The sequence below is a fragment of the Ammodytes marinus genome (assembly GCF_949987685.1).
Source record: "Ammodytes marinus genome assembly, chromosome: 5".
Taxonomy (NCBI): domain Eukaryota; kingdom Metazoa; phylum Chordata; class Actinopteri; order Uranoscopiformes; family Ammodytidae; genus Ammodytes; species Ammodytes marinus.
Genome location: NC_137234.1, coordinates 17,991,935 through 18,019,274, shown reverse-complemented (window position 1 = coordinate 18,019,274; position 27,340 = coordinate 17,991,935). Strand labels below are relative to the sequence as shown.

The 27,340-nt window shown below is 41.5% G+C and overlaps 1 protein-coding gene across 1 annotated transcript in view; it reads right to left on the bottom strand.

The window, feature by feature from the left end:
* Positions 1 to 27,340, bottom strand: part of pclob (piccolo presynaptic cytomatrix protein b) — a gene marked incomplete at both ends in the record, with an annotated part of 60,377 nt that overhangs the window by 25,496 nt on the left and 7,541 nt on the right. The window contains 6 exons of the mRNA XM_080027665.1: positions 663 to 4,755; positions 5,150 to 6,001; positions 12,999 to 13,967; positions 14,470 to 15,513; positions 16,033 to 17,079; positions 17,928 to 19,043. Coding sequence (XP_079883791.1) covers positions 663 to 4,755; positions 5,150 to 6,001; positions 12,999 to 13,967; positions 14,470 to 15,513; positions 16,033 to 17,079; positions 17,928 to 19,043 — 9,121 coding nt within the window. The remainder of the gene's footprint in view (positions 1 to 662; positions 4,756 to 5,149; positions 6,002 to 12,998; positions 13,968 to 14,469; positions 15,514 to 16,032; positions 17,080 to 17,927; positions 19,044 to 27,340) is intronic.

Below are 27,340 nucleotides of genomic sequence, written 5' to 3'. Positions count from 1 at the left end.
TATTTCAGACTTTGTAGAGAGAGATACCACTTCAGTTAAACCAAGTGGTTGCTGTGTAGATAGCTGCTCTGTCACTAAAGACATAACTTCTGAAGGGTGAACAGTTTGTGGTATGGATGAGATTTCAGCCATGGTGTTTGCATTGTTAAAACCTATAGGCAAGTCTTGCTCTGTATAGTGAGTAACTGCTTCAACATGCATAAGTTGCGTTTGAACAGGAATTTCCTGATGTCTTCCTTGTATTGATCTTATCACATCTGCCTCAGTGGAAATGACTTCAGTAGGTATATCCTCCATCTCTATTTGAGTTGCAAATTGTGGATAAGAAATAGTTGAAAGGACTAGTCTATCTTGGGAAAGAAGTGTATCTAGTGCAGGTACCTTTGGCTGGTGTGGTACAGCAACAGCTTCTGTCAGAGGCTGTGGTTGGAGAGGTATAGTTGGCATGTCAGGAACTGGAGCATCAGTTGAAACCTCTTGTGGAACTTGTATGACATGTGTGGCTATGTTTGGATGCAGAGCAACAGATAGTATGGGTTTAATGAGAACCAAAGGCTCTATGGGCATTGTGATGACCTCTGACATTTCTGTAGGTAGGGACAATGGTTGAGTAATTGGTTGCTGTTGTTTCACATATGGTTTCTTAATTGGAAGAGGCACACTCTGTGCCTGAATAGATGAGTCTTGACCCAATGATCCTGTGATAACATCAGCCACATATGTTGGTGGTTGCACTGCTGAAAACACAGCGTCTTTTCTGTTTTGCACTTTCTCATCCACTACCTCAGAGGGTGTCACATGCTCTTCTGCCACATTTGGAGCTATGGGTATTGGAGGTGAATGCCTCACAGTGGGGACAGATGCTCTCCTAACTGTAGCCTGTGCTGAGAATGCCTCAGTGGGTGTTTTCTGCTCTAAAGGAGTAGTTCGTATCCCTGACACTGTTGTAGATGGAATGGAGCCCCGTCTTATAGGTGCCTGGGTTGTTATGGCCTCTGTTGGTGTGCCTGGCTCAGAAGGAAGGGTTATTACCACATAGGTTTGCAAACATTTGGTATGCCTAGGAGACAACGGTGACTTGGGAGATGTTGCACCCAACTTAGTTTCAACAGGTCGTGTCAGGCTTAGTGTCAGAGCATTTGGAGGTTCTTTGGTCCTGGGCAATGTTGCAGCTTTGGGGGCCACAGGAGGAGGTGGCTTGACACTCTCTCCTGGCTTGTGGCTGAAAACCAGTCCAGCTGGAATTGATATAGGCTTAGGTGGTATTGGAGGAGGTGGCTTGGATGATTGACTAGGGCCGGTTGTTGTAACATCAATTTGTGCTACTGTTCCTGTAGCAGTTGTCACTGCAGTTGCAACTGTTGACTTGGGATAAACAGTTGGCTTGGATGAAGTGGTAGGAGGTGGTGGAGGTGTATCTGCTACATGTATTTCTACTGTGTCTACAACTTTTGTCCCTGCCATAGGTTTAGGTGTAAGAGGTGGAGCTGAAACCACTGGCACTGGTGACACCTTAGATGATAGCGGATCTGTATATTTTCTGGGTATATCAGTGGCAGGGTGTGTGGATATTTGACAACTTTGCGGCAGAGAAGGGGGGGAAGGTAATGGCCTTGTGCTAGATATATCTGTTGGGGTTTGTCCAAGCAGAGATATGTTTTCCACACTGGGCACTATGATGACTACATGTCCTTGTCTGGTTGGAGTCACTATTTGTTGTACAGCCACACTATCTTGATCTTCTATTCTTGGCTGTATATCCACAAACACAGACTGCATTGGTTTACCTGGTACTATGGGCCCCATAGTTGTGGTGGTGGTGGTCATAGTAGGTGTGACATGCTCAACAATCCTTACAGATGGCAGCTCTGCATTTTTCTCAGGTAATGCCACTGACGTAGACCGAGGGGGCGGAGGTGGTGGGACCTTCTTTTTGACTATGGTTGCTGTTTGAGCCAAAGCTGGGACTATCACTGGGCTAATAGATGGGACAGCTGGTTGTACAGGGACTGAGTGTACCACCTTGGCTTGGGTTTGAGCTGGGTTAGTTACAAGTGCTGAGACTGATAGTGGGGTTTGTTCTATAATGGAGTTTGTAGGAGGTGTAGTTGAAACCAGGTCAGGCATCTGTACTATGACTGGCTCGTGGCATGAGGCCAGTGTGACCCAAGTAGAAGAATCATGGACTGAAGCTGGGGTAGAGACTGCAATAGGTGCTGTTACAACTGAAGCTTTAGGTGTAGCTGAGGCAACAACAGGTGTGGGACTATGTGATGATACCTGTATAGCAGCTGGAGCATCAATAGGCACCTGAGATGGAGATGAGACCAAATCTGGCATTGAATCAACAATAGGGACATGAGTAGAAATCTGGACCAGGAATGGAGTTGGAGCATCAGTTGCAGAAGGCTTCGCTTGAATTATGGCTGTTGTTTGAGCTTTGGATGGATCAGACACCACATCTGGTATTGTAACTATAGCAGTGGCTGGAGTGAGTTGAGAGACTGAGCCCACACTAGATGACACTGCTGCAGTTGCGGCAGGCAATGGTGGTGAGATATCTGGAGGTAACTGGGTTACGAATGAAGTTGGAGGTGTTGGTGTAGACAATGGAGTTGAATCTGATGAAAGTGGTGTTTGAGCCTGGAATGAGGAAGAAGATGTAGCATTAGAAGCTAAACTGGAATCTGGAGTTGCTGGTGAAGTTAAAGGTGACATTGGGGATACAGGTGAAGGTGTAGTGGTTAGTTCTGGGGCTGATATTGGAGTTGGAATAGGTTTTGGCTCAGGGATTTCACAGACCACACAGATAGGGTCCATCTCAGCAAATTCCGACAAAGGTGGGCTAATAGATGGATCTTCTTTAGTCTCAGAATCATCACTGGGTGTGATGTCAGAGGAAATACCCACACCATACTCGTCTGCTAGACTGTCATCCTCATCCTCCCCAGATGAACATTGGGTAATCTTGAGATCTGGTATGGGGAACAATGACTTTCTGAGAGAAGGATCCTGAGGAACCATAGGCCTAATAAAACTTATAGATCCACTTGGAGTACTGGGAACATCAGTAACCTCAGAACGCTTAGGAGGTTCAGAGGGGCGTGGTGGAGCTGGACGTTTCTTTTTCTTCACTGGCACTTCACTGGAAGTGTCTGTACCTGTAAGAGGCATATCACTTTGTCCAGTGAGGAATGTCTCTTCCATAGGTATGGTCACCACACAGGTCTCAGCAACTGAGGGACTGGCAGTAGCCTCTGGTGAGGAAGATTCAATGGCAGTCTGAGCCTGTTGAAACTCTTGCTCTATCATCATCAGTTCTCTCTTTTTCTGCATCATCTCCTCATAAACATCCTCTGGAGACCTGAGTTTTTGGACCGCTTCAGATCCATTATCCTGTCTAAGTTCTTCTTGAGACTCAGTTGCCTTAGTTTCAGTCTCCACAACTAAGAGAGAGTCCTCTATTGGCATTCCTCCATGGAGTGGCTCAATATCGGGAGGACTCTCCCCTGGAATAGATTTGGCCTTCTGAATAATTTCCTCATATGCTTCTTCAGCACTCTTCAATGATTTATTTTCTTTAAATGGATCAGAACAAGTGTATGGTATTACTGTCGGTGAAGGTTTACGTCCTCTCTGTACAGGTCTCCTGGTGTCTGTTTCTGATTCTATACTGGCAGAGTACTCAGAGCCAGATGATTTACTGGTTTCATCCATTATAGGAACATACCTCACATCCTCTGTGGAGGGAGCATCTTCAGTTGGAGACAGTAGTAGGCCATGGGCCCTAAGTTCATATTTTTCTTTCCTAGACTTATCTTCCTCTGTCATCTGTTCTTCCTCAGAGGAGTCTTCAATGGTAGGGAGAGGCTGGGTTGGCTGCCTGTGCTTACTTTTGCGATGGTGTTTGTCCGCACTGACTTTCCTACGACTTGGGCTGCTATCGCTGTCCTCCTCCAGAGATGAAGCAGACGTTGGTGACGATCCTGGAGTAAAGCTAGATGCCTGAATACTAGATGAACCCTTTGAAAGAGATTCTGTGATGCTCTCTACTTCTTCATCAGTGTTTTGCCTCTGTCTCACAACTGGTATAGCTTTCTTGAAAGTAGTGCTGGGCTTTGTTTCAGAAACATCTTGAGTAGTTGCAGTATCCGTTTTGAGGGCTTTTTTGCTTGCTGGACTTTCTTCATTACGTGTTGCTGTAGCTGAATCATCTTCAAGGTTAGCCTCAATGATAGTTTCCTTATTTCCCAAATCATCTTCTTTCTCATCTTCTGAAAGACACATATCTTCTTTATCACCCATACCCATTATCTGCCTGCGAATGAACTCGTCATCGTCCATATTCGAGTCAGCGCTTTCAGTTTTGAGGTCCTCACTGCTGGATGAAACATTGCTCACCTCCAGCCTTCTCCTTTGGACTTTAGGTGAGGGTGAGGGTGTGATCTCACTTCCACTGCTCTCCTCCATTGCTTGGAAACTTAAGCGCCTTCTCACAACTTTAACATCCTGCTCTACTGGCATGGATATATCTGTTTTAATATCATTTCTGCTTGAATCACTGACCACCTGTCCATCCTCCAGTTCCTGTGCTATGGGTAAAACCTGGAGTTGATCTTCAGTATGCTCCTCTGCTTTGGATTTAAGCTTTGTAGCTATGACAGGGACAACTTCCAATCCTTCCAGTATAACCTGCCCAGTCGTTAGGGAGACCTTCCTTTCTTTCTGTGGCTCTTGTTTGTTTTCATATTGCTCCTAAAAATAGAAAAAATAATGTTAATAGATACAAAACATATATCTTGAACAGCATGCTCAGTGCACAATTTGTTTTCCTTCATCAGTCCTCCCTATCATTAGAGAAAAAATAACTGTGCTGCATCGTTTGTCAGTTCTGTAGCCACACATAATAATTTCAACACAGCTATTAGATGCATACCTGTTTAAAAACCAAAATGTAAGTAAATTTGAGTCAATATAGGTAAGGTATTGTCCGGATCGTGGTACTTACATAATTGGGCTCTATACTACAGTATATCATTATTTTCTTTTATACAATTTTTATTGTATAGTGTGAACATTTATCAATAAAATAATTATTTTTGGATGGTCCAGTCTTAATTATATGATGATGTGCTTTGCACATACATACCTGTTGTGTCTTTGCAGTTGAGGTCACGTTGATTATCTTTTCAATCACCTTATCAGCAATCTCTTTTCCGTCAGCTACTTTGACTGGTTCTACTTCCAATACAGGCTGTGGTTCTTGCGACTTTGTTTTCACATCAACTTGCTGTAAAGATTGTGTCACTTTAATGTGATCATCAGGCTGTACTTCCTCAATAATCATCTCAGGAGAAGACACTTCTGGCTTTGTTGCAGTTCCTTGAGCAACTCCAGCAATGGATGAGATGACTTCCACTGTAGCCTCAACCATTGGGAAAGAGGAAGCTGCAGCTAAACCTTCTTCAACTTTGACGTTTGACGTTCCCACTTTGGGAAATTCTGTCACACTGAGCTCAATTGTTACTGTCTCTTTTTCATCCCCCACTGTTAAAGTCTTGGGAACATCTGTGTTTGGCACTTCTACCTCTGATGTTGCTGCTGTCTGTTGCACAATCACCATAGTGGGAGGGATGGATTGTGCTGTGGATACTGCTAAAGGCTGTTTTTCTGCAGTTACAGGTAAGATATCTGCTGTTGTGGGTATGACTGATTTCCTGACATCGACCTGTGCAGAAGCTGCTGTGGCAGTGGTTTCCATCTTGACTGATGTAGGTTCCATCTTTCCTTTGGTGGTTGGAGCTGTTTGTACTGCCTTTATTGGAGCAGGTGTGGGCTGTACATTGGTGGCCAGAGGTGTGGCCTCTGTCTTTTTGGTTGTAGGTGTGGCCTGGGTCTCTGGCTTGGCAGATACAGGCAAATGCTGGGACATTTTTCCTGAGTCTCCCAACTGTCCCGACAAAGCCCTTTGAGTCTGGCAGTTCAGACACAGCCATTCCTTCTGTGAACAAACAAACACACACAACATTTGATTAAAAACTAACTTTCAAGACTAACAAGTAGTTCTGTTCTGACCTGTGGTTTGCCACATATACAATTGAACACCTAGAATAGACCTACAGGGGTATATCATCAACAAGGATAAGAAAAGCAGGGTTTATTGTGGAATTTCTGACTTGTGTGAACCTAAATTACCTAATGTATCCAGAATTAAGATATTCCAGACTAAGGGGTGCTAAGATGCTGCTAAGATCCAAAATAAAGAGTGCTAAATTGTGTCAGCTTTCTAAAAAAAAATGCACTTTTGGTTTATGGGCGTTCTGCGTGTGATCAACTAAGATTATTTAAACAATCAAAGTATTTACACATAAATATTAAACATGAATAAAATTTTCAATGAAAGCCTTTGGTTCCTTATATTAACATGCTCACTGCTATTGCACAAGAACTTACGACAGACGCAAATAAAAATGCTTACCTTGCAACACTTTTTATAAGCAATATAATTACTTTAAAACATATCCTCCAAAGAAGCATTTGTTATCACATCCAGGCTCCATTAATGGACAGTTAAGAAGGAGGCTTAAACTGTCAATAGATTAAACAGTGTGTCTGAAACAATCTAGCAGACCAAATCACAGCAATGCGCCTGCCTCTGCAGAGCCAGCAGCTCTGCAGAGCCAGCAGCTCTGATACACAGGACAGAGGAGGAGATTACATCGCACCCATATCGTAATTGTGAAGCAGCATTTAAGATTTAATTGCTTTAACCATAATATCAGTATTAAAACCTATACAAGTGTGATACATTTTAATTATTGGACCACAATTACAACATGTGTACCCTAAGGTCCATGCACTTTATGGACAGGATAAGTATTTGTATATATCTCAACACATATAGATTAGCATTAAGGATGTAGTGATGTAAATTAATAAAATAGTTATAAGAATGGTCTCACATGTTGAATAGAGTTTTGGTAAGTGATGTAACATACCCTCTGTCATACCCTGGTTTAAGCCCCATTTTACATTCCAGCTGTTTTGTTAATAGAAACAAGATAAAGTTCTAGGAAACATTTAACTGTGATATTTGTGTATAAAAAGCATGTTAGTATAATTCCACTGCATAGCGGAAAGTACAGTGTACTTTCAGTTCCTCCGCTGAGGTCAGCAGCAATGCTGTTCGAAAAGCATGATAAATTGCATTGCTGAAAATCTGATGAATAAAAACACAAATGTAGAGCTAATGAGAACATATCATATAAACAGTATTTGATAAATAAAGCTAATTAATGGAAAACATTGCAAAACTAAGAAAACTGATACTAATGCATCACATTTGTATGATGCTGCGATGCTTGTGTTCGGTCAGTTATGATCAGGAATAAGATAATCCTGTTGGTTTCCAACACTGACAAACAAAACCTCATTAGCATAGTGCATTAAGCTAATATTCAACCAATATTTAGACATTAATTTCATGTAATCTTATGCAAGCTCATCTTTACTGTAAGCCTTAAAAGCTGGACTAACAAGTTAAGTGGCTCCACCCAAAAGTAAAATTGTACCTACGGTACATTGATTATATTTATTTTTACAAACTAATATTGTTTTGTTAAATGACAAACCTGTAAATCCTGGTATTCTGTCTTATTACATATCAAATAATTCCCCCAATCCCCTTTATTTCTACTTCTCCTCTTTGTCACGCTTGCAGGATTTAATCACAGCTAACAAGTCACATGCTAATTAGCAACATTATACTGTTAGCCCAGCCATTTAGCTAGGCAGAATAGTGTTGCCACCCGTCCCGTTTTTCCCAGAATTGTTCTCTTTTTTCACCAGCTGTCCCGGGAAAAAATAAATTTCTCCCGGGACACAATGTGTCCCGTTTTTTGGGGGGAAATGCCACAACCTCATTTGATTTCCTTCGTTCAATAGTTAAGGCCGTTTCACACGGGCCAAGGCGTTTGTTGCGCCAACTAATGCATTCTCAATGGAGAGGCGGCGGGGCCGGGCAGAGAGAAAGCGCAGTGTTCCGTTGCAGGCGGCACGACAAGCGGGCAGGGGCGGTCTCAACAATCTCGGGGCCCGTTTCAAGACCCAGTGTGGGGCCCCCCACTTTTTTTTATTTATTTTTAATAAATAATGCTTGTGCATGCTCCCGGCGAAAATAGAAAAAAAGATTGTGGAAACCATTTGGTTCATATACGGATTATGAGATAATGGGCCCATGGGCCTAGACTCTTGCATTTTTTTCTTCCGGGGGAGCATTCCCCCAGACCACCCTACAAGGTCCAGGGTTCCCACCTCAGTCTCCTTATATATCCTACTGTAAAAAGCACTGTAGGTGTTTATGGTTATTATTAGGGGTGGGAATCTCTTGGCACCTCACGATTCGATTCCGATTCAGAGGTCTTCGATTCAAAATCGATTTTCAATGCATCTCAATGCAAAAAAAAAATTATGTACACCCATGTGTGAATTTCAAAAATATATGTATGTGCACATCTGAGTTTGCTACTCAGAGTTTGCTAATCACTTCCTACTTTTGTGATGATCATTAAAGACAAACAACAGATGAATTGCCTTCTCTAATATTGTATTAAGAGAAAAGCTTTTCTTGTCACAAATATGACTTTCTATGACCAGTAGTGCAATAATCAATGCAGCTTGCATTTCAACACAATATGGAAGTATGTAAAAACTAAACCGATTCAGTTTTATTTTATTTCTATTCTCGTAAATCATTTTTCTATAGGATTTCTATTCTATTAACTATTATTTTCTATGTCATTTCAACACATTGTACAAAAAGTATGGCTTGGAATTCAGCTCTCATACAAAAACGTAAACAGAGATAAAGCCGGTGCAGGTCATGGGTTTGCTGCCCTCAGCCCTTTTGAAGCCACTTTGGAAACAACTCGCACATGTGTGGTGTGCATGCACAATGGCGCAGGAAGTATTGGTATTTACAAAAAAATAAAAAATTATTATAAAAAAAAGAAATTATAAAAAAATCGATTATTAACTTTTCTGAATCGATTCAGAATCGTCCGAGAGAGAATTGATATTAATCGGAAAATCGAGGTCATTACACTGGTCAGTCTGAACTGGTAGCCTAATAATGGCCAAGCCCTCCGCCCCAAACATCAAGTGTCCCTTTTTTTCCTAAATCCAAGGTGGCAACCCTAGGGCAGAATGACCTTAACATAGGCATCTCATACTGTATGCTATCTTTATAGCTACTGCTGTATATTTTCCGAAATACACTACACTACTGTATAAAATAAGTATTTCTGATGGTCTTCTTTATTCTCCCTCTCCTGCAATGTATACAGGACCTGCCCCTTACAACTCTCAAGGTACTGCTATTTCACAGGTCCAAGTCTTAGCATGCTAATATGTCCACGCTAGTAAAGAGCAGATGGACAGAGCAGCTAGCAAAGTATGCACTGCATTTTATATAGGACATAAATGCCAAACCAATAAGCAAAGATTATTATTCCACTAAACCAACTTCTATATCATAAAAAAATAACTAATCCCAGCACATTCTCCATCAGCGCCAGTCACTGCATCACAGCCACACAGGCTCAGAGCCACACATCAGAGTCACAGGGTTTGGAAAGTTGCCATCATCCTTTTGTCTAATTAAATCTGTTTTATGAGTAAAGAGCAGGAGCCACACGCAGCGAGCTATGGGAGAAACTGTTCCCCATGATTAGCCTGTGATTTGGATTACCAGACCCTTCAAAGTGACAGCAGTCAGAAAATGATGCAGTTGACAGTCTACTGCAGTAGGATATCTGCAGAGCCAATTGCCCAGTCCACTTAATTCACAGCAAAACACATTCTGCATTTACTAAGGACAATCAAATATTAATACATTCAAACTTTTTTGGGAACACTTTACTAATGTTCATTTATAAGTGATTCATAAGTGATTCATAAGTCATATAAGTCATTAGATAATGATGCATCAATCATTTACAAAACAGTTGTAGATTATTAATAAGTGCTATGTTATCATAAAACAAATAATAGCCTATATTCAACTAAATATTAGCCTATTTTACTGGTAATACATATAAGCCTAACCAACTCAAGATTTTACTCAATCTCCTTAGTGTGAGTCAATGACTAAGGTAAACATAAATTATTATGCCAACTCAAACGCAAAATGGAGAATAAATAATATTTCAAGACAAAATATGGGTGTAAAAAAATATATATATAAGTGAAGACTGATTTGTTATGGATAAACCAATTTGTTTCTGCCATTCAAGTGAAAGCCAAAGCTACATGGTAACATTTAAAAATAAATCCTAAGGAACTATCATACTGTATCTTTTGTCACACAATGCTCTTGCTGGCAAAGCACGACACACGTGTGTCCTACTTATCAGACAACAGTCACTCCCAGGCTTTTAATGGAATCAGCTCAAGCAGAACAGGCAAAAGTGAAAAAGGATAGACTTGCTGCTTGCACACACATTGCCTAAAGTGGTGTCCTCATCTTTCGAACATCACAAATCCTTTTTATATTTTAAAAGGAGGCCTTTTTTCTGCTCTTCTACTGAAATGCTCTACTTCACATTCATGACCAGCAGTCACTGCCTCTTAGGATAAAGCGGGTCATAGGGCAGCAATAAGTGTAGTGGTTCATCCTATCAAGTTGTCTTCAGGCCAAGGTATTTCTGTTCTTCATGGCTATTAAGAGAAATGAATCAATGTCATACGCAGAGCAACAAGCATCAATTATTGTCCCTTCCCCCATCCAACCCTTTGGCTCTCCCCCTCTCTGATGATCAAGAAAAATGTGGTGAGAAGTGTCAATCACATGAAAAGAACATATTTTTCAGTGTTATTCCTTCTTTGTACACCATTGGGCTTGGCATGGGTTAATGTATCAAGGGGGAGGGCGATAAGCTAACATTCGCTCAATCAGGAAAGAGATAAGTTTTCTTGTCGGGTTTCCCGGAAATTTACAAACGTATTTGAGGCAGTCAGACTGAAAAAACCTGTGTTTATGAAATGTACAACATCAAAATGTACTTTGCTTTACCATCGTTATATGACCATTATCTATCTTACAGTCACATGTAAATAAATCACCTTATTGCAAGGCATCCTGTTGTCTGTCTTTCACTCACTTCCTAAACAAATGCATGCTGGCGGAAGGCACTTGGGTGCTGGTAGTAAAGTACCCCTTTCTTCCAAAGGTGCCGCTAGAATTGACAAAAACTGAAAGCTCCTCATAGCTACTTAGTAAAAGCATTTGTAACATAGTTTTTTGATTAAACTAAATCAACATTTTCCCCTGTTTGACAGGGCTCAGATAATTACATTACATTACATTGGAATCAAAGGTGACCCTATTAAAAGCCTCCAGCTATATCCGACTATTACTCCATTTCATATACAGGATATGAAAAGGCATGGGTACAGCCTTGCATTAAACAATGAATGTGTGGGTATACGTCACAAAGCAGGTACACACATGTACTGCTGCCACCCACATGGGAGATTGTAAAATTACATGGAGCCACTGATATGAGGAAATGTCTTATGCTTTAATGTACTGCGCCATGTTGTGTTGGACTAAATCCATTTCACCTCTGCTTATTGGCATATCATAGGGCTTTACCATCTCAGATCTCTCACAGGGGCTGGAGATTCCCTGATCCCTGGTCTGCTATAGTAGCATATCCCATCTCACTAATGCTGTTGCACAACCCTCAATCATGTTAATAGATTTTCTGTGCTGCCAGTCTGCTAAAGCACTCTTCTCATGAGAAGTTATGTAATCATTTTGGCCACCACGTTGTCTGCATTTTAGCATATTTTTAAACTTTGTTTGGGAATCTCTCAAAGTAGTTCAATAATCAAATTAGAAACATTAATTAACTGTAGTGAGACATATGTTCAAAGGCACAGTCTTATAACTGATTGAACCAGCTCCATAGTTATCATTCCACCACAAATGTAACGCATGGTCTTTGTAAATATAATACAATCAACCAAGGGGAAATAATTCTGCCTATTGTGTGCCTCATTTAAAATTAAGTATTGCACAGCCAAAAATTTGATAACAGTGTCAGGCGAAGGTGTTTGTTATAACTAGGAATGCCTGATACTACCAGTATCGGGTATCGGTCCGTAACTGTGCGCATGTACTATTACTTGTGCTTGTACTCATTAAAACACTCTGTCATTTATAAATGTAGTCCACTCAGTAGAAATGAATGAATGCCTGACTCACAAGCTCAGCTCGCTAGTTCAGCAGCCAACAGCTAATTGTTACAAGCTAAAGACAGCTGTCTGTACGCCGTCTGTGCCCCCCACTGCCCCGCCCCTACTCCAAATCCACTTTTTAATTTTTTTATGGTTAAACTTGTACACGTTACAATTGTAGTTGTGTTACCGTTTACAAATTAAACTGTCTTCATTATGGAGATGTCTGTTGCCTCATCTGCCATTCAATCTAGGTTATTGTAAACACACAGGCCCTGCATAGCACCTTTTGCCTCCTGCAGCCTCCCGCCTGCTGCATCAAATCACTCAACGCCACGGTGGGGTGTTTATATTTCAAATGGTTCGTCAAAAACCAACTCACAAAGTTTGGATTTTACTCTAGTCTCTAAAATGTGATGACAGGGAGACAGCCTTTCTTTTTTCGCTCTTTGCCTGACCCAGGACTCACTGCCTGTCACTGCCTGTCACTGCACAGCACATAATGATGAACAGCTGAACGGCTGTGCTTTATGCCGAGAAATGCGCACATTAGAATTATTAATTGCATTATTAATTGCTCATATCGTTACACGGTCTGAAAAAAAGTGGCATCGGTGCAGCCCTATAACTAATGTATGATGAAGTGTACATTCTTCGATACTCTGAATGGTGCCTAAATATACGCATACAAATTCAAGTATCCCACCTCTAACCTTTTCAAAGATGAACCTAAAAAAATTAAAATGTATTGCACTTACCGCTGCTGTATTAGGCATCGGGTTAAATCCACAAAGGTTACAGACAGTATTCTTGCATTCAGTGCAGGTGCTGTAATTAGGAGGATCCTTGGAGCCCATGTTGAGTTCAACCTTACAGAGTGGACAGGTGGACAGTCCTTCTTTAGGAACAACTTGTGCTTCCCCCATGAATTTTGGAGGGTCTGATGAAGCTTTCCCTTCTTTGGCCTGCGCTGATAAAGCAGGCTCGGCCTGTTGAGGTGGCTCAGATTTCTGTGAAGCAGGTGGTTTGGTCTTCTGTGCAGAGGGCATCTTAGGAGACACTGGAGTTGTGGACATCTTACGTGAAGTGGGTGGTGTAGCTTTAGTTTCATCCTGAACTGAGGTTATTAATGTAGATGCAGAGCTGAATATAGAGGAGCCAAAGCCAAACATCTTTCCAGTAGCTGACTCAGCAGACTTTGCAGGTTGTGTTTTAGAAGCACCAAAGCCAAAGAAGCCTCCTGAGTCCTGTTTAGCTGGCTGAGTTGGTTCTGGTGCAGATTTGGCAGGAGGGGCAACATCTTTTGAGGGCTGTTGTAGTTTTCCAGCTTCTTGTTCTGCATGACGTGCCTTCAATTCTGGCTTTGAAGTTTGAGAGAGATGTACTTGTTGGAGATTTTCAACAGACTGCTGCTGCCTATCCACATCCTGGCCTTGTTCTTGGTCAATACCCGTGAGGACCTGGGCCTTTTGAGCAGAACGTTGTCTTGGTGTGTCAATCCTTTGGACTGTGGTTGGCAATGGAGCGTCTGCTTGAGTGATCTCTTTTCCAACTGCTGTCGTTTCTATAGACTTTTCCTTCTGGACAAATGTTAGTAAATCCTTCTTTTCAGAACCAGTGGAAACCTTGCTTTGGGAGGGCTGTGGTTTCATTACAGGATATCCAGTGGGCTCCGATGCTCCTTGGGATCTCTTCACCTGGCATGTCAGACATAGCCATTCCTTTACCTGAGAAACATGCAATTAAATGTATTAATCATTGCTAATAAATAAGCAAAAACAAAGTCTTTTGATAAACAAACAAAAGAGCAAATACAGGACAGGATTTTATATACATTTTTAGTTCAGAGGATATTCAACTATTCACATTTATTTGCAGATCTTCTATTCATATACTACAATCATGTCTACTGTAAAAAGAAAATATGTTGTTCATGTTTGACTGGCATTTATAAGAACATATTATAAAGGATGGAAATGATGACATAATGAACCTGCTGCATAAAACACGAGGTTAGTAAATCAATATGTCAAGGAGATTTGCAAACTATTGATAATTTAAAAATATTAACATTTTGTATCCTGCATTGCCACTACCAGACCCATATAGAATGTCGTGGAACAATTTGGAAAATGCTGTTATAAATACATTTATAAATAATGGTTTCTTTCTTTTTAAAATAATTGTAATTAACATTTTGCTCCAACACTTTTGGGGACAGTTACTTACCTCTGCCACATTTGGAAGTGGATTGAATCCACACTGGTTGCAGGCCAAAGTCTTGCATTCTGTGCAAGTGTTGTAGTTGGGAGGATCTTTGGAGCCCATATTGAGATCCACCTTACAAAGTGGACAGGTAGGCAGATCCGTTTTTGTAACAATTTGTGTGGCTGATGGTGCCCTAGGGGGCTCTGTTCGAGCTATACCCACGTTGCTTTGTACTGTTGAAGGATTCTTTTCTGGCTTCTTTTCTTCAGTATTCTGAACAGCAGATGGCTTGATGTCCTTAACAGGTAATGTTTTAGGAGATGCTGGTGGTGTCGTTTTAGGAGATACATGGGCTGTAGTGGACATCTTACGTGGAGTTGGTGGTGTCGTTTTAGATTCCTCCTGTACAGCTGAGGTTATCAAAGTGGATGCTGAGTTTAGGAAAGATGACCCAAAGCCAAACATCTTCCCAGTAACTGACTCAGCAGACTTTGCTGCAGCAGGTTGTGTTTTAGAAGCACCAAAGCCAAAGAAGCCTCCTGATTCCTGTTTAGCAGGCCCAGTTTGGACTGGTGCCGATTTGGCAGGAGGGGTTGCATCTTTTAAGGGCTGTTGTTGTGGTTTTCCAGCTTCTTGTTTTGCAAGACCTGCCTTGGGTTCTGGCTTTGTAGATCGAGAAAGCAGTACTTGTGGGGGATTCCCAACAGACTTCTGCAGCCCATCCGCATCCTGGCCTTGTTCTTGGTCTGTACCTGTGAAGACCTGCGTCTTTTGAACAGAACTTTGTCTTGGTGTGTCCATCCTTTGGACTGCGGTTAGCAATGGAGCGTCTGCTTTGGGGGTTGTTTTTTTGTCTAGAGTTTCTTGAGTGACCTCTTTTTTTACTGCTGTAGATTCTATAGACTTTTCCTTCTGGACAAATGTCAGTGAATCCTTCTTTTCAAAACCAGGAAGGGAAGAAACCTTGCCTGGGGAGGGCTGTGGTTTCATTACAGGATGTCCAGTGGGCTCCGATGCTCCTAGGGATCTCTTCACCTGGCATGTCAGACATAGCCATTCCTTTACCTGAGAAACGTGCAATTAAATGTATAAATCATTGCTCATAAATAAGCAACAATACAGAGTTTTGATAAACAAACACAAGAGAAAATACAGGACAAATGTTAAATACATGTTGAGTTCAGAGGATATTGAATTACTCACATTAATTTGCAGATCTTGTATTTATATAAACTACAATCATGTCTGCTGTAATAATAATATGTTGAATCTTAATTCATGTTTGACTGGAGTTTATAATAACTGATTATAAAGGATGGAAATAATGACATAATGAACCTGCTGCATAAAACATGAGGTTAGTAAATCAATATGTCAGGGAGATTTGCCACCTATTGATCATTTAACAACATTAAAATTATGAATTAAATCTTGAATTGCTACTACCAGACCCATATACAATGTTGTGAAACAAATTGTAAAATGCTGATTCAACTCAATTAATAAATAATGGTTTATTTACTTTCTTTTTAAAATAATTGTAATTAAAATTTTGCTCCGACACTTTTGGGGACAGTTACTTACCTCTGCCACATTTGGAAGTGGATTGAATCCACACTGGTTGCAGGCCAAAGTCTTGCATTCTGTGCAAGTGTTGTAGTTGGGAGGATCTTTGGAGCCCATATTGAGTTCCACATTACAAAGTGGACAGGTAGGCAGATCCGTTTTTGGAACAATTTGTGTGGCTGATGGTGCCCCAGGGGGCTGTGTTTGAGCAATATCCACGTTGCTTTGTACTGTTGAAGGAGTCTTTTCCTGTTGTGTTTTTTCTGGCTTCTTTTCCTCAGTATTCTGAACAGCAGATGGCTTGATGTCCTTAACAGGTAATGTTTTAGGAGATGCTGGTGGTGTCGTTTTAGGAGATACATGGGCTGTAGTGGACATCTTACGTGGAGTTGGTGGTGTCGTTTTAGATTCCTCCTGTACAGCTGAGGTTATCAAAGTGGATGCAGAGTTTAGGAAAGATGACCCAAAGCCAAACATCTTCCCAGTAACTGACTCAGCAGACTTTACTGCAGCAGGTTGTGTTTTAGGAGCACCAAAGCCAAAGAAGCCTCCTGATTCCTGTTTAACAGGCTGAGTTGGTGCTGGTACAGATTTGGCAGGAGGGGTCGCATCTTTTGAGGACTGTTGTGGTTTTCCAGCTTCTTGTTTTGTGAGACCTGCCTTGAATTCTGGCTTTGAAGATTGAGAAAGCGGTACTTGAGGGGGATTCCCAACAGACTTCTGCCGTCCATCCACATCGTGGCCTTGGTCAGTACCTGAGAGAACCTTGGTCTTTTGAACATAACTTTGTGTTGGTGTTTCCATCGATTGGACAGTGGTTAGTAATGGAGCCTCTGCTTTGGGGGTTTCTTTTTTGTCTGGAGTTGCTTGAGCGACTTTATCAACTGCTGTAGATTCTGTAGACTTTTCCTCATGGACTAATGTCGTCAAATTCTCCCGTTCAGAACAAGGGGGAGTAGAAACCTTGCATGGGGAGGGCTGTGGTTTCACTAGAGGATGTCCAGTGGGCTCAGATGCTCCTAGGGCTCTCTGCATCTGGCACGTCAGACATAGCCATTCCTTTACCTGAGAAATGTGAAATTAAATGTATAAATCATTGCTGGTAAATAGGCAACAATACAATGTTTGGATGAAAAAGCAAAATAGCAAACACTACAGGACAGTTTTTTTATTTACATTTTGAGTTAAGGGAATATTAAACTATTAACTTTTTTTTGCAGATCATTAATTTATATAAACTACAATCATCCCTATTGTAAAGATAATATATTTTGAACATTAATTCATGTGGGACTAGCATTTATAATAACTGATTATAAAGGACGGAAATACTGACTGAATGAACCTGCTCTATAATCCATGAGGTAAGTAAATCAATATTTCAAGGAGATTTGTAACCTATTGATCATTAAAGGAGAAGTAAGTGATATGGTCATTTTAGCTAACTTCCTGTCAGTGACTGCAGTTAGCGGTCCCCTCAATCGTCCCTACGTCACCACCATATGAACGTCAGATAGTGCCGTGATGGAGAGCAGTGAGTCATCGTTCACTGGCACAGAGACCAGCCTCTTTATAGTGCTCTGTCTCCTGATTGAATAAAAATTAGCGGGATTTTTGATTTGGCAATTACTACAACGCTGAATCACTGGGATACCTGTTATGAACTATGCTTACTGTTTAAGTGATTGCTGTATGAATATAGAGTGATTTAGCAATAATATTAACAAAAAAATATCACTTACTTCTCTTACTTACAATAATAAAATTATATAATAAATCATGAATTGCCACTACCAGACCCACATATAATGTTGAACAAATTTGTAAAATGCTGATTTAAATCAATCAATAAATAATGGTTTATTTTCTTTATTTAAAATTTTGCTCCAACACCTGTGGGGACAGTGACTTACCTCTGCCACCTTCGGCATTGGAGTGAATCCACACTGGTTGCAGGCCAACGTCTTGCATTCTGTGCAAGTGTTGTAATTGGGAGGATCTTTGGAGCCCATATTGAGTTCCACCTTACAGAGTGGACAGGTAGGAACATCTGCTTTTGGAACAATTTGTGTGCCTGGTGATGCCCCAGGGGGCTCTGACAGAGCTACATCAACTTTGTTCTGTATTGTTGAAGGAGTCTCTTCCTGTTTTTCTTGTTTCATATCCTCAGTTTTCTGAACAAGTGGCTTGATGTCCTTTGCAGGTAATGTTTTAGGAGATGCTGGTGGTGTAGCTTTAGGAGAGACATAGGCTGTAGTGGACATCTTACGTGGAGTGGGTGGTGTTATTGTAGGTACATCCTGTACAGCTGAGGTTATCAAAGTGGATGCAGAGTTTAAGAAAGATGACCCGAAGCCAAACATTTTTCCCGTCACTTCCTGAGCAGAATTTGCTGCAGTAGGTTCCCTTTTAGGACCACCAAAACCAAAAAAGCCTCCCGAATCCTGTTTTGCATTCTGAGCTGGTGATGGTTCAGTTTTGGCTGGAGAAATACCAGGGTTTGCAGGTTGATGTGGGGGTGGCTTTGTCAGTTCTTTGTCGGCTGGGGGAGCAATAGAAGTAACAGCTTTTAGAGGCTGTTGTGAGGATGGCTTTCTTTTCTCTGGATCTGGTTGGGGAACACATTTAGTAGTAGGAGGCACAGCTTTCAGAGGCTGTTGCTGGGGTGCATGAGGTTGGCTGGTCTCTCCAGAAGGCTGTGAAGCCAGTGAAATATCAGTCTTTGTGAAAGTAGATGGAGTGATTATGTCAGGCAATGAAGCCGCTGTAGGGGTACATTTATTTGTTGGTGCACCAAGACCTGGGGATTCAGTTTCTTTAGTTGTGGCAACATCAACACGCTCATTTTTGGGTGTGGCTGGTTTAAACATGTCTTCCTGAGATGTTGATTCTGGTCTCCCTTCAGTCTGTATGGTGACAGGGACCTCTTTGCTTGGTGATGGTTTGGGTTTTATCAGGGGAAGGCCAGGTGGTTCAGAAGCTCCAAGTGCTCTCTGCATCTGGCAGTTAAGACACAGCCATTCCTTTACCTTACAAAATAAACACAAACACATGAGTAACATTCAGTTACATTTGTTAACAATTACATCTCAAAACAGTACTTGGATTTATTCTTCGAAATATATATTTTGTTTAACTGGGAGTGACAACAGAGAAAACAAACAAATTTCCAATAAATTACGAATAATAATAAACGAATTATGGGTTACAATTAATTCATTTGGATTTTAAAATTGAAACCAAAAAGTAAAACTTGCAACTTCAAAGTGATGTCATGAGAATGATTGTTGTACAAATCACTTTTTGTCAAAATCAGTGATCTCCTCCCAATCTGATAACTGTAAAATAATCTGGTGTTTATTCACAGCCTAGGCTCTGTACACTGATATGTAAACACATTGGCCCTCATTTATCAAACTTGCGTGGAAACTGGTGCAGATTCTGGCGCAAATACCTCCCTACGCCAGGTATCGTGTGGGATTTATCAAACAGTCGTATCTCGCCAATCTCGGCGTACGCCAGGCCATTATTGATAAATGCGGCGGCTGAAAACAATCGTATCACGCCCCTATATTTTCTCAGTTTAGAGGCCTCGTCCAGAGGTTTTACGACATGGATATGCGCATTACGGCACAGAAGAGGAACTTCTCTGAAGTAGAAATTGACAAAATAACAGCAAAAGAAGAAAAAAAAGAGTTAATTTCGGAGCATTACAAGCGGCATCAAAGAACGACAGAAGGCAGCAGAAGGAAGGAAATAACTGCTGCGGTCAACAGCGTTGGTGTTGACAACAAACGATCTCCAGCGCTCAAATGCTATAAAACAGCATATACAATTATATGTCGCCATTTCTTTACATAGATGAAGAAAAAGTGGTCTGACTCAAAAATCGCCACTAAAAAAAGCGTGTTGCTGTTCTGAAATGCAACCAACGTGCGGGCATAATATAAGTGGTAGAGGAGAAAAAGACGCACCAACTGTCCGATAATGGTCCCCATAAAAGAAATACACGTCTGCAGAGATTTGAATGATTAAAATGTATTGGCCTTTTTAGATAGCACTACTCAAAAGGGGTTTAAAAACTAAAAATAACACATTTTGCATTTTACTGTATGACAGCATGCGCTTGGCACGAGTGGTCAGCCCGGCCGTCAGCTGCACAAGCCGACCCGGCAACGATCAGCTGTGAGAGCGCCCACTGTCCTGCTGAGCTGCTCCACTAGCAGATCGGAAAAACGTGCCAGTTAACGGTGGAAATAAATCGCTCGCTTAAGCGATCAATGACACATTAAAAGAGGAACTAACATCTAAAAAGTGCGTCAAATAAATAAAATGTTAAGTTGAATGTTGTGCCATGTATTTTTCATCATATACATACTACATATGTAATACTTAGGCTAACATTTTGAATGAATGCAGCCCCCGTGCCTCAGTGTCCCCCCAGCTGCTCCAAGTCGAAGATAACTGCCCTTACGCAGTGCCATGCAGCGCTCCTAAGTGGCCGGTGTGCGCACTATTGAATCAGCTCTCCTACTCAGTTGCACACCATAAGCTGCACAATTTTAAGTGATTAATATATTTATTTCGGTCTGAGCAAACACTGCATTTGTATAACCTTCTAATAATTGTCCAACAAAGTCATCGGCTACCCGGCACAGCCTGCACTGCGAGTCCATGCTGTTTACAAACTTGCTTACACGAGCTGAGAGCTGGCGTGGGATTTGAGCGTATCCTACGCTCACGTCCATATTGATAAATGCCGAGATTTGCGTGGAAATGTACGTACACCCATTTTTCTGGTCTACGCACAGTTGATAAATGAGGGCCATTGTACGTAAACAAAGGGGCCCCACTGTAGCTTACAACATGCCAGTTTACAAATCCTAGGCTATGTATGAACATTGGATTTCTTTTCCATAAGGAACGGACTGGTTTGTGAGGGAATAGTCACAAATTTTGTCAAAAAGTGATTTTGACAACAAGCATTCTCCATAATCGCTGACTCCAACTTTAAAAGCCAATTAAGGGAGATAAATCAGATCAATTAATTAAATTGTCCGCGGACCAAATATGTTCAATGGGGAAATTAGTTATACATGAAATAAGGTACTTTGTCATTTGCTTACCTCTGTTGTATTTGTCATAGGACTAAATCCACATTTGCTGCAGACAGTTGTTTTGCATTCAGTGCAGATGTTGTGGTTGGGAAGATCTCCCTCCATGTTTAGTTCTGCCTTACAGAGTGGACAAGTGGACTGGCCCATTTTGGGAGCAGCTTGGGATGATTCTAGTTGTGCAGGCTCTGATGGACCCTTGTCTACTTTGGGCTGTCCTAATGGAGGAGCCTTGTCCTGCTCTTGGTCTGGTATCTTTTCTAGATGTGGTTTCTGAGAAGCAGGTGGGTTGGCTTCCTTTGCTGAAATAATCTTTGGAGAAACTGGGGAGCTGGACTTTCGAGAAATCTGCGATGCTGACATCTTGTCAGAGACTGGTTCTGGAGCAGACATTTTGCGCACACTTGGTGGTGTTGAGCGTGTCTCCTCCTTATCTGCCGATGTTATCAAGGTGGATGCTGAGCTAAAGATAGCTGAACCAAATCCCAACATCTTGCCAGTTGTTTTCAAGGCAGAACTACTAACGCTTGAGAAATCTCCTAATTCTTGATTTGTTGGCTGTGCTGCTGGAGGAGCAGATTTGGCTATATATGTTTCAACAGGGTTTACTTCTTTGTTTATGGCTTGTTGCACATGGACTTCATCAGATAATTCCTGAACTATTTCAGCTTTCTCCTCTTTCTTTTCTGATACTTTTTTGGTTGTAGGGGAACTTTGTGGAATGATGTCTTTTTTCTTGAGGAGATTAATTTCAATATCTGTTTCGACAGGAGGAGATGGAGCAGGAAGTGGTTTTTTGAGGTCTGAAAATACAGCTGTACTCTCCTTGGTAGGAGGTACATTGGAGGTTGGTACCTCCTTTGTAGTTGGTGAATCAGTTTTCTCCTGTTTTGTTGGAGCTGAAACAGTACCAGTGTTGTCTTTAACGGGTTGTGAGGCAGAGGTTGATGTTTTGGTAATATTCATATCAAACAGGGGTCCAGTTTCTTCATTCTCTCGTGGTCTCTCTAGGTTTGCACTGTCCTGATTTCTGTCTGGTACTGCTTTTTGTGTGGACATTTTTATATTGGTAGCAGGTGTGGACACTTTGACGGGTGAAGCCTGGGGTTTCATTAGTTGAGGCTCAACTGATTCAGATGCTGTGAGAGCTCTTTGCATCTGACACGTCAAACACAACCACTCCATCTGTGGGGAAAATCAAATCATTTTGAGTAACTGTGTTACATCAATGGGTTTTGTATGACCACATCATAGTATAGCACAACAAAATAAGCAACATGTAAGTACTTATTTATTTAATTTGAGTTAAACTACATTATTTTGAGGGCAAACATTATATATGTTAAGCGTTCAAATAGATCCTCAACCATAGCATATGGAATGCACATTATGTTTTCATGCATCCTTAGTAAATGTCACTTACTTCTGTCACATTTGGCTTGGGGTTGAATCCACACTTGTTACAGAAAGTGTTCTTGCATTTGGTGCAAGTATTATAGTTAGGCAGGTCCTTAGAACTCACGTTGAGCTCCTCCTTACAGAGTGGACAAGTGCACTGCCCTTTGATGGTGGCTTGGGAGACTGATGCAGCCTTTTGGGGCTCTGATGGGGCTTTGTCAAATGTGGTCTGTCCTAATGGAGCTGTCTTGGTTTGCTGGATCGATTCAGTGTTCTCCTGCTGCTCCAGCTTCTGGACAGCAGTGGACTTGATCTCTTTTGCAGGAGACATCCTGGGAGAAACTGGTGGAGTAGTTTTGGGCTGGTCAACAGCTGAAGTTATCAAAGAAGAAGCAGAATTAAAGATGGAAGAACTAAAGCCAAACATTTTCCCACTCACTGAATCTGCAGGCTTTGTTTTATCAGGTTGAGTTTTAACACCCCCAAAACCAAATAAGCCTCCTGACTCTTGCTGTGGTAATGCTGTGGCATTACTTTGCTTACGTTTAGTTTGTCTTGTCTGGTCTGCTGTTTTGTTAACATCTGTTGTTTTATGGAAATCATGTGGCGGTTTCTGTGAAGGAACTGGACTGGGCTGTTTCTGACCCTCTGGCTTGTTGGTTCCCTCGGCTGTAGCTGGCTGTGGTGTTACAGACGGTTTCCTCTGAGGTGCGTTAGCTGCTGTTGCTTCTTTCTTTTCAGGTTCAGCCGGGCTGATGGTATTTTGCTTTTGAAGTTTTGTTAGTAGCTGAGTGTTAACAGAAGCACCTACTGGGGGTGGTGTTATTTCTACAGCCCGCTGCATCTGGCAGGTGAGGCACAACCACTCTTTCACCTACAAAAGAGAAAATAAAAGGTTCCATTATAAACTGTTACATAATATTTATATATTAGCTAAAAGCTGACTATTTATTTTAAGGCAGTAAGCATTTATCTCTGGAATCTTCCCAGAAAACACAAAACAGAAGCATACATGATTTGAAAAACAAAGAAGAGCCAGCAAGAGACATTTTCGAAATAGCTGTTGAATGTAAAATGAATTTGCAATTAAAATATATTTGTTTTCTCTCACCTCTGTTTCATTTGGCATAGGGTTAAATCCACACTGGTTACAGAAAGTGTTCTTGCATTCAGTGCAGGTACTGTAGTTGGTTACATCCTTCAAGCCCATGTTGAGTTCCACCTTACAGAGGGGACAGGTAGACTGACCTGGTTTGGCAGGTATTTGGAAAGTTTCTGCAGCCTTTGGAGGCTCTGTTTGAGCTTTGTCAAATTTGGTCTGTCCTTGTGGAGCTGTCTTAGTTTGCTGGGACAAATCTGTTTTCCTCTGCTGCTCCAGCTTCTGGACACCAGATGCCTTGATCTCATTTGCAGAAGACAACTTGGGAGAAACTGGTGGAGTAGTTTTGGGCTGGTCAACAGCTGAAGTTATCAGAGTAGAAGCAGAACTGAAGATGGAAGAACCAAAGCCAAACATTTTCCCACTCACTGAATCTGTAGGCTTTGGTGCATCGGGTTGAGTTTTGCCACCACCGAAACCAAAGAAACCTCCTGAGTCTTGCTGTGTCGCTGCTGTTACATTACTTTGCTTACGTTCAGTTTTCCTTGTCTGGTCTGGTGTTTTGTTTGCATCTGATGATTTCTGGGGATCATGTGGCATTTTCTGAGAAGGAACTGGACTGGGCTGTTTCTGACCCTCTGGTCTGTTGGTTCCCTCTACTGTAGCTGGCTGTGGTGTCACAGACGGTTTCTTCTGATGTGAGTGTGTTGCTGTTGATTCTTTCTTTTCAGGTTCAGCCGGGCTGATGATATCTTTCTCTTGGGATTTTACAGGTATCTGAGAGTTGACAGAAGAATCTACTGGGGGCTGTGTTATTTCTACAGCCCGCTGCATCTGGCAGGAGAGACACAACCACGCCTTCACCTTAGAAAAAAAAAATACAGGTTCCATTATTAACTGTTTGGTAATTTGTACACGATAACTCGATGTAATATATCTAAGTTTGGAAGTCAACATTTTCTCTGTTATATTTCAGCACCTGTTATAAGTCTAGTAACAGAGACTAATTTTGGATTTCCATGTTTAATATTCCAAGGAAATAATGAAGAAATGCATGCATAATTTGGACACATTGAAGAATCAGCATTAAATACTTCCAAAGTAGCTGTTAATTGTAAAATTATAACATTTTGTTCTCTTCTCTTACCGCTGTTTGGTGAAAATAATAAACAAAGGAATGGAGGATTTGAAAACAAAGCAGAGCCATCAAGAGACACTATCGAAATAGCTGTAAAATGTAAACTGAAATTGAAATTAAAATATATTTGTTTTCGATTACCTCTGTTTCATTTGGCATGGGGTTAAATCCACACTGGTTACAGAAAGTGTTCATGCATTCAGTGCAGGTACTGTAGTTGGGTAGATCCTTGGAACCCATGTTGAGTTCGACCTGACAGAGGGGACATGTTGTCTGGCCTTGTTTGACAGATATTTGTGAAGTTTCTTCAGCTTTTTGAGGCTCTGATGGAGCTTTGTCAAATTTGGTCTGTCCTAATGGAGGTATCCTGGTCTGCAGGGATGATTTGTGATCTGTTTTCTTCTGCTGGTCCATCTTTTGAGCGCCAGTGGACTTGATCTCCTTTGCAGGAGACATCTTGGGAGAAACTGGTGGAGTAGTTTTGGGCTGGTCAACAGCTGAAGTTATCAAAGTAGAAGCAGAACTGAAGATAGAAGAACCAAAGCCAAACATCTTCCCGGTCACTGAATCTGTAGGCTTTGGTGCATCGGGTTGAGTTTTGCCACCACTGAAACCAAAGAAACCTCCTGAGTCTTGCTGTGTCGCTGCTTTGGCATCACTCTGCTTACGTTCAGTTTGCCTTAACTGATCTGTTTTTTTATTAACATCTAATGTTTTTTGGGAATCATGTGGCCTGTCCTGAGAAGGAACTGGACTGGGCTGTTTCTGACTCTCTGGCTTGTTGGTTCCCTCGGCTGTAGCTGGCTGTGGTGTTACAGACTGTTTCCTCTGAGGTGAGTTAGCTGCTGTCGATTCTTTCTTTTCAGGTTCAGCTGTGCTTTTGATGTGTTTGTTTTGGGGTTTTCCGGGCTGAGAGTTGATAGAAGCACCTACTGAGGGCTGTGTTATTTCTAGAGCCCGCTGCATCTGGCAGGTGAGACATAACCACGCCTTCACCTTAAAAAAAGAAAATAAATTTTTTTATTACTTTATTTAAGTAAGGCAGTCACCATTATTTTCTGTAATATTTCAGAACTTCTAGCAACAGAGAGTAATTGGGGATTTCCCTGTTAAATATTCTCAGAAAATAATGAACAAAGGTATACATAATGTGAACACATTAAAGAACCATAAATAAATACAAAGTATACTGTATATGTTAATGTACAATTTAATTGTGATAAAACTATTTTTAGTTTTTTGTCTTACCCCTGTTTCATTTGGCATAGGGTTGAATCCACACTGGTTACAGAAAGTGTTCTTGCATTCTGTGCAGGAACTGTAGTTGGGTGGATCCTTAGAAGCGATGTTGAGTTTGACCTGACAGAGGGGACAGGTAGAGTGACCTGGTTTGGCAGGTACAGGGGAAGTTCCTGCTGCTTGTTTAGGCTCGGATGTGGCTTTTTCAAATTTGGTCTGCTGGTATGGTTCCATTTTCTTTGGTTGCTTCAGCTTCTGTCCACCCGAGGAATTGATCTCATTTGCAGGAGACATCTTGGGAGAAACTAGTGGAGTAGTTTTGGGCTGGTCAACAGCTGAAGTTATCAAAGTAGAAGCAGAATTGAAGATGGAAGAACCAAAACCAAACATTTTCCCTGTCCCTGACTCCACAGGCTTTTGTGGATTGGGTTGAGTTTTACCCCCACCAAAAGCAAAGAAGCCTCCTAAGTTTTGCTCGGCCAGTGCTGGGGCATTACTCTGCTTCCGTTCAGTTTGGCTTGACTGGTCTGGTAGCTTCTTTGCACCTGTCTTCTGTCCTTCTTTTGCTATTTCATGATCAGGTGCCAGGCTGGCTTGTTTCAATGGTGGAGTAACAGATTCCATTTTTTCTGACTGCACTGATGGTGAAGACAGTTTTCTCTGTGGTGAGTCCGTCTCAGGGATTTCCTTCTTTTGCGCAGCACCACTCATACTGTCATTTTCAGGTGTAGTTTGTTTGGAAGAGTCCTTCAACTGGACTGCAGCAGGTGAAGGAACTTTACTTAGCGATGTTTGGGACTTAATTGCGTGCAACCCTGGGGTCTCAGATGCTCCAACTGCCCTTTTAATCTGACAGTTAAGACAAAGCCACTCTTTTACCTAAAAAGAAGAATACCTCTGGTTATCTGCTGTTTTGGAATAGGAAATTGCAGTTCAAAACAACCTGAGTATTGAGTAGCACAGAATCCTCAAAACTACACTGTGGGTACATCAGGTCATTGTAATAGTAAACAGATCAATGACCAAATATAATTTAAAATGTGATAACAGCAAATATACTGTAAATTCATACAGCAAATTAAGAAAATTATACTTAGACAAAACAATAAGTTCATGTGGGTTTCACCTACCTCTCCCATAGGCATTGGGTTGAATCCACACTGGACACAGACAGTGGTCTTGCACTCAGTGCAGGAGCTGTAGTTTGGAGGGTCCTTGGAGCCGATGTTAAGCTTGTCCTTACAAAGTGGACAGGTGGCCTGGCTTGCAATAGGAGACACTTGTGGGACTGTTGCTGCCTTTGGTGGCTGTGATGGAGTGTTGTCCCCTTTGATCTGG